This window comes from Lytechinus variegatus, chromosome 4 (genome assembly GCF_018143015.1).
Source record: "Lytechinus variegatus isolate NC3 chromosome 4, Lvar_3.0, whole genome shotgun sequence".
Classification (NCBI taxonomy): Eukaryota; Metazoa; Echinodermata; class Echinoidea; order Temnopleuroida; family Toxopneustidae; genus Lytechinus; species Lytechinus variegatus.
The window spans coordinates 9,337,438-9,345,328 of record NC_054743.1 but is presented as its reverse complement, the minus strand read 5'-3'; the positions used below and the strand labels follow the sequence as shown (position 1 = coordinate 9,345,328).

The window sequence follows — 7,891 nt, the reverse complement described above, 5'->3', positions numbered from 1 at the left end:
ATGGATATTGGCGGCATTAGTCCAGTAGCCACGGTGCTTTTGCCCTGCTTGGTAAGCTTTTTAGGATATCGGTTCTTCCTCTGCATGGTGGCAGTATGGAGAGAAGTCAAGAGAATCCTTCATATTCGACGCACCCTTCCAGGCCCCAAACCTCACTGGTTGTTCGGCAATGTCCTTCAACAACCTGGACCACTAACCCCTGGGTTAGAGTGGCATCGTAACATGGCCAAGACCTATCCAAGACTTCATGTCTTCTGGGCTGGTTGGAAACCGGTTGTAGGGCTGAATCATCCAGACTCGATTCGGAAAATTCTCACGGACAGAGTCGGAACAGTGAAAGTGAGTCATAACCCTGATCCTGACTATTCTATCGCTTGAACCAGTCATTATTTAAAGCGAATAAAATTCGCAAATGAATGGTACCAATTTTATCATTGTATTCTAGATTCATATGAATAATTAGTTCTGATTTATTCACCATCAAATAGGAATGGTCACGAAATCCTCTTAGTATATTTGTCTTTATTCCCCCATTATTTCTCTTTCTACACCCCCTTAAGGTCTGTATATACTCCTCATTTATTACCTCCTATTTTTTGTTAATTTACGTCCCGTTAAAGTGTCACCTGGGGTGCGTCCCCCCCCCCCACTTATACGATAAGGGATAATTAACATGATTTTACATAAATTCTACCCAATATTAAGTCAGACCACGCCTCAGCCCTCATAAATATTAATAGAACAGAATATGAAGTAATTTCGAACGCAGTTCGACTGGTGTGGCACGATACATGATATAGATAAAATTACTGCAGACAAGATCATTGATTCTGGCTGGAAAACTAGCCTTGAACAATTTTTCGAACTTTTTATCAAAACTTGAGGCGAGACTCTAAATATTTGATTTAACATGTTTAAAGACTGATTGAAAGACTCCAAAACAGAGACCTCATCGTAAGGGAGGGGGGGGGGGGGTATGCACCCGAAGCACTTGCCCGTCCCCTGCCCCTATGCACGCCAATTCTGGTATATAGGCATTGGTTTATAGACATTTTGGTATAACTGAGATTCAATATCATTCTTATATCGATATAACTGATCATATTCTTGCCTCTTTATCCTTGCAGAGTTCACTTTATGGTTTGTTTGAAGAATGGCTCGGTCGAAGCATGCCTATAACAGATGGTGACCTGTGGAAAAGACACAGGAAACTCATTACAGGCACTTTCCACTTCAACGTTCTCAAAAATAACATTCCCAAGATAAACCAGGTATTCAAATTTAATATGCAAAGAAAAATAATCATACTTCACGAAAAATGGCTCTCACGTCGGTGGCACGACATTAATTTTGCTCCTTCGATAATTGCTCGGGGCTTAATTTCGTCTTAGATGTAAAGTTATGGTTGCAATAGGGTTTTATGCTAGGTTTATGATATTGAGTGAAACCTTAACTTTAACTTAAGCATGCTGATTGAAAAAGCATATGACCTATCCTGAATCAGGGTATCAAGCTAGCCAACAATCCAAGACCAGGAAAACTGTTCCTTTGTAAATGTTCCTTGGTAGTCGCTGTTGTCAAAGCACCTTTATGTTCTTATTTAACATGTTTAAGATGCATATGCATAATCAGATGACGGCGACTATCATTGTATCAAACATGTCAAAGGGAGACCCGCGTTTATCGTCCATCTCTTTATAGCTCCAAATAGCAAAACTGACCAGTTCAATTCATCGTGTCCTTCTCAGGTAGCAGAGACCTTGGTTTCCGTGATCGCGCAGAGATGTGAAGAAGGAAAGCCCCTAGAAGTCTACAAATCAATGACTTCATTTTCCAGTGACGTCATTCTTCAGTGTGCATTTTCCTACAAGTCTGATTGTCAAAAGGTCGAATCACAATTCGTACAGTCATCCCACAGCTTGATGGATATCGTTGCGAAACGGTACAGTATGATATTTCTGAAAAGGACGCAGTAAACTCTTAAGACCCATACACTGAACTTGGGTTTAACTTAGAAGATGATCTAACTTGGTGCTAAAATTATGTGGGAAGCTAAAAATATCACAATTTTATTACATTGTATAATTCTTATGCCTACTGTGATCTTTGCTAATCCTTCAGTAGTAAAGACAACTATCTTACTTACCTTCCAGGAAAATTAAGAATGACTTGAGAGTCAAATGAGCTAACATTAAACATGTTGAACCTCTTATTTTAAAGATTGATGTCACCATTTGCTGTCCATAGTTAAACCACAACTTTAAACCAGAGTTTAAATAAAACCTGAGTTCAGAATAGTTAATCATCTTGGCGTAAACATCAAGAGGGGGACGTGTATACTTCAGTGGTAATTTTTCGAAGGCACATTGAGTAAATTCTTAACCGGCCCCCTTATATATTAATTTTGATCTATTTCTTGGACACCTTTCTAGCTTTTTTCGTATTTTGCCACGGTTCGAACTAGCCACAAGGGAAACGTATATAGGCCTATTTTTTAAACTATATCTGAATTTTTATAGTATATTTCAGTACACGTGAACACGCACAATGCCAAAAGGCGAGGCCAGGCTTAAGGTGAAGCTCGAAAAGTCCGAGGCCAAGAAAGAGGAATAAGTGTGCAACCCATAACTGTATATTTTTTTTCGAATAAATAGTAGGCTTGTCTCAATATTTCCAGCATGTCGGGGGGGGGGCGACTTTCATATTTTGGTTGGCAAGATGACCACTGTCAATGGGAGATTCTGTGACGTCATATTAAATGTTACCTTTATTCAGAAGAAGGAGTTAGTATTATTTACTCAGTAAATGAAGATAATAACAACTGGAGTGCCGGGGCAAAATAAGTTAACTTAATAACTGCCAATAATCCTTTTGTCTCTCTGTATGATCATATACAGTATATATATCGGTTTATTTCATTGAACATGAAAACCTCTTATAAGAACTTATGTTTATTATGCAGATCCTTTAGCCCGGTCTTACCGTTTAAATTCATCTTCCGGAGATCTTCCCTCTACAAACCATGGAGAAAGGGGATTAATGTCCTTCATGAATGTATCGAAAAAATAATTTCGGAACGAAGAGAGGAACACAAAACGAGGGGATCTAACTTAGTAAGTATTGTGAGCAGAAAAATAATGTTTGTCTTGTAAACACATTTATACTTTTAAAGTTAGATTTCACAAGCAATCCGGTATATGTTTCTAGCAGATGATTGATACTTTAAATAAAGCATATTCAATATGACTAAATCACTTTTGACGTTTCCATCTCTCTTCTAGATTCTGATTAATTCCGAAAGCAAATGGCACATTGTCCCTTTTGTCCAAATTAATTAACCGTAAGATTTTTTTCTGTATATCAATCCAGGAATACTTTAAAGGGATGGATCTCCTTGACACAGTAATGTTATCCAAAGAGTCTGATGGAGGATTAACGGATGAAGAGATCAGAGACGAGGTAATTCAATGACAGTAATTAGCCATTAACTTCAGAACAAAAGACAAACAGGCAATTTGTCCCTACAAGTTCCACGCTGTTTTATGGAGTCCCGCAAGACTCCATCATCTGACCGTTGATGTACACTTTGTCCACCGGTCCTTTTAGAAAGTAATATCACCTTTCATTTAGCAACCAAACGTCTCCGCACATTTAACACTTGTCAAGATTTTTGTCTTAATACACTCGACACACAGAAACGACAAAAAATTGACATGGGCGAAAAGTGCATTTTCAACAGATAAAGCGAATCTGTCACTCTTGGACCCCTTTCGGGATTGTTTTGTAGGCTTACTTGTCTTAAAATGGTTCATTCATTTTTATAATCTTCTTGGTTAATGGTTGTGCACTCAGAAACCTACCTATTAAGCAGAATGTAAACATTATCTATTAATATGATAATAATTGTACGTTGAATAGACTGTCAGATGTTCTTTCATTTTCTAAAAAAGGCAAATACTTTCTTGGTTGCCGGAATTGATACGACATCTAGCGCCCTCACTTGGCTGTTGTATTTGTTGGCAACCCATCCAGAATACCAGACCAAGGTACAGGAAGAGGTTGATGAACTCTTCAAAGATCGTACAAATCGAGAGATATACAGGTAAATTAAGGTTCTAGACGGCAATCTGAAGATAGGTTTACATTACAGTTACTGTAGATTAATGGTGATATTGATGAGGTCTTTACCGTCTGTTGTCTTGGACAAATTAATCGTCTATTTTTTTAAACAAGTGCTTTTCATGTATAGCCAGGCGCCTTAGACCACTCGGCCACGGTACCTCCACTATTTATCGTCTAATTTAGTAAGATTTCCTGGCATTAAAACCTTCCGACATTGTTTTATTACAGTAGTGTTTAGATAGGCCTATACCTAACACGTTTTTCTTTTGCCTAAGGGTGCTTATGTTTATGCCGCATGATCACATAAACTCGATGCTAGATGATGTGTTTTGAGAACTTAACCCAACATGTCGAATTAAAATCATTTAAAACATTTCATATATATATATATATATATTGTTCATTTGCAGTGATGATCTTCGCAATACTCCATTTCTGTTGAAATGCATCAAGGAAAGTCAGCGTATTTACTCGACAATCGCACCAGGCCGCCTCCTAACCGAACCATTGGTTGTCGATGGTCTTACCGTGCCAGCAGGAACCGAGATTACAATCTACACGTACCAACTCCATCACAATCCTGATGTGTGGGGAGATGATCTTATGGAATTCAAACCAAGCCGCTTTGATCGCGAGAACGTCGAGAGTCGAGATGCATTCGCTTTCATTCCTTTCTCGGCTGGTGCGCGTAACTGCATCGGCCAACATTTCGCGCTTCAGGAGATGCAAATAGCAGCGATTCGAATGTTCGACAAGTTTGGCTTTACTTTGCTCCAGGATTCCATTCCAGTCTTCAGATTAGTTAGCGCACCACAGGATGAAATATTACTTGGCATTCATCCAAGGAATGAAGAGTAATGTTCTAAAAGTCAATTTAAAGGACAAGTCCACCCCAAGAAGAACTTGATTTGAATAAAAAGAGAAAAATTCAACAAGCATAGCACTGAAAATTTCATCAAAAATCGGATGTAAAATAAGAAAGTTATGACATTTCAAAATTTCGCTTCATTTCACAAAAATAGTTATATGAACGAGCCAGCTACATCAAAATGAGAGAGTCGATGATGTCATTCACTCACTATTTCTTTTGTTTTTTATTGTTTGAAATATGAAACATTTTGATTTTCTCGTCATTGTCATGTGAAATGAAGTTTCATTCCTCCCTGGACACGTGGAATTCCATTACTTTAACATTTTGTGCTTCTGGCAAGGAGGTCCTAATCGTCAAATTCGTAAAAATTGAAATATTGTATAATTCAAACAATAAAAAACAAAAGAAATAGTGAGTGGGTGACATCATCAACTCTCTCATTTGGATGTAACTGGCTCGTTCATATAACTATTTTGTTAAAAATAACCGAAACTTTGAAATGTCATAACTTTCTTATTTTACATCCGATTTTGATGAAATCTTCAGCATTGTGCTTGTTTGATTTTTCTCTATTGATTCAAATCAACATTTTTCTGAGGTGGACTTGACCTTTAATCGTAAAGGTCTGCCCCCGTGTAATACTCTCTGTGTTCAAGGAACTCTTGGACTTGTTGGATATGCTACATTAAGGGTGGCGCCAAGGTTTTCATTAGGGGCAGGACGAACTAAGGTTTACGTCAATGTTTTTTTTTCAATTGACTTGCTGGAATATTCAAATTCATTTATTTCCCATCTCTAAAAACAGACAAGTTACAGTACATCGAAATTTAATCAAATTAATAAAAATGACTCCATAATGGAGTAAATGTGAATATTGAAAAATTATGGCAAAAATAAGGAAATACATAAAGTAATGAATGGGGTGTGAGGGAGTAGCATAGGGGTGGAGGGAGCGAAGTTGAAAGGGGCACAGACATAAAAAGGGCACATTTTCTTTAAAAAAAGGACACTAATTCAAACATGGCCGTATTCAGAAATTGTTCGCATGGGGGCAGCACGCGTGAACTTTTTGGTAGAAAACTCAAAAGCGAGGGAGCGAAGCGACCAAGCTTATCTTTGATGCACTTTTGCATTTTTTAAAGTGAAATTGATGGATTTTGTGCATACTTTTGGTGAATTTTGTGACAAATCTGCAGTAAAAAAATCGGGAGGGGGGAGCAACTGCAAAGAAAAAAAACAAAGAAAAAATACTTATTTTCCCAACTCACATGACTCATGAAACTTAAGGCACGTAGGATTATTTTTCATTATGCACTTGCAGGAGGAACAGAACGGCGCTACATAAAGAAACCGGGCGCTCATCGGGCATGGAAAGATTTTTTTTTTCTGGACAACTTATCTGATATGAAGAGCAGGCACCTATAAAAAGGCAAAGATACACTCGTTAACACATAAAACAGGTCCTTCTCGGGTGAAAGGGGCACAGGACACGTTCGTGGGGGCACTTTTCTTGGGTATAAGTGGTCTCTGATACGAGAAAGCGCACCTATAAGATGGCAAAAGGTACTTGCTAACGGCATAAGACGTGTCCTCAGATGAAAGGGGCACAGGACATGTTCGTGAGGGGATTTTTTTTTTTGGGGGGGGGGATTTTGGCACTGATACCAAGAAATTGCACTTGCTAAGTCCTTCTCAGTTGAAAAGGGCACAAAACACGTCCGTGAGACGGTACTTTTTTGGGGAAAATGGAACTTATCCGAGAAAGGGCACTTGGTAAAACCTAAAAGGATCCTCTTTCGATGAGAGGGGCACAGTACACATTCGTGAGGGAGCATTTTTCTTGCGTAAAAAGGGCACTTTTTAAGTACCGTGTGAAAGGTTGGTATGATAGGCAGATTTCAAGGTAAGATATGCAAGCATGCCTTACATAGCAGGATGCAGAAATGACTAACCGCCCTTTCACAAGGTAAAAAATCGTAATTTGAATAATGCTTCCAGTGGAAAATAAGGCTAGTGACTACTTTTCAGCACGTGCGAAACCAAACTATAATCACGAACGTTAATCACAATCACGGATTCAAATTCTACTCCGGAGGTTGAATTCCAGTTAAGTTTCACTCAAATTTCGGTACGAATTTTCCGTGTGAAAGGTCCGATGGCTCTAAAGACGAATTGCAGTCATTATAACAACGATTCAAGATTCACGTGTGAAAAGGCCCTTGAATAGCACGCTGGCCAATGAACGCTCTATGAAACTATTTGTTGCGTTTTTACTTTGAATGCATTAACAAGTTGCTATATAACAATAGTTGGCCAACTGTGAAATACCACTCGCTAGTGGGCGCACTGTTGTTTTTGTGTGGATCTAATGAAAAACAAATTCAAAACAGTATAGGAATAATCAAGACATCAGATTTGGTGTTTATCTCATTATATTAAACCATCATGTCACTTTTACCGCCCTTTCACACGGTCAAGAAATCGTAATTTGAATGATGATTCCAGTGAAAAATAATGCTAATGAGGAATATTTAGCACGTGTGAAACCAAACTAGAACACGACTAGAATCACGAACGCTAATCACAGTCGAGTTTGCAATAGCAATCATTATTTTAATTATGATTCAAGATTCATGAGAGAAAAGGCCCTTAGTAAGAATTACCTTCTTCTAATCATGCGCAGAATAAAAAAAACTCCGAACAGTACGTCAGTGTTCAAATTTGAAAATCGTCTATTTCATTCTCCGCTTTTGTCTCACCTGCATAGCAGAGTGAGACTATAGGCGCCGCTTTTCAGACGGCGGCGGCGTCAACATCAAATCTTAACCTGAGGTTAAGTTTTTGAAATGACATCATAACTTAGAAAGTATATGGACCTAGTTCATGAAACTTGGCCAT

General features: G+C 38.3%; 1 protein-coding gene across 1 annotated transcript; it reads left to right on the top strand.

Annotated features, from left to right (window-relative positions):
• On the top strand, nt 1-5,030 carry LOC121412534 (leukotriene-B4 omega-hydroxylase 3-like). The gene is made up of 7 exons (XM_041605327.1): nt 1-339; nt 1,128-1,271; nt 1,749-1,942; nt 2,963-3,113; nt 3,370-3,459; nt 3,951-4,102; nt 4,533-5,030. The coding sequence occupies exons 1-7, from the start codon at nt 1-3 to the stop codon at nt 4,978-4,980; spliced, it is 1,518 nt and encodes a 505-aa protein (XP_041461261.1). The 3' UTR covers nt 4,981-5,030.
• The last annotated feature ends 2,861 nt before the right edge of the window (nt 5,031-7,891 follow it).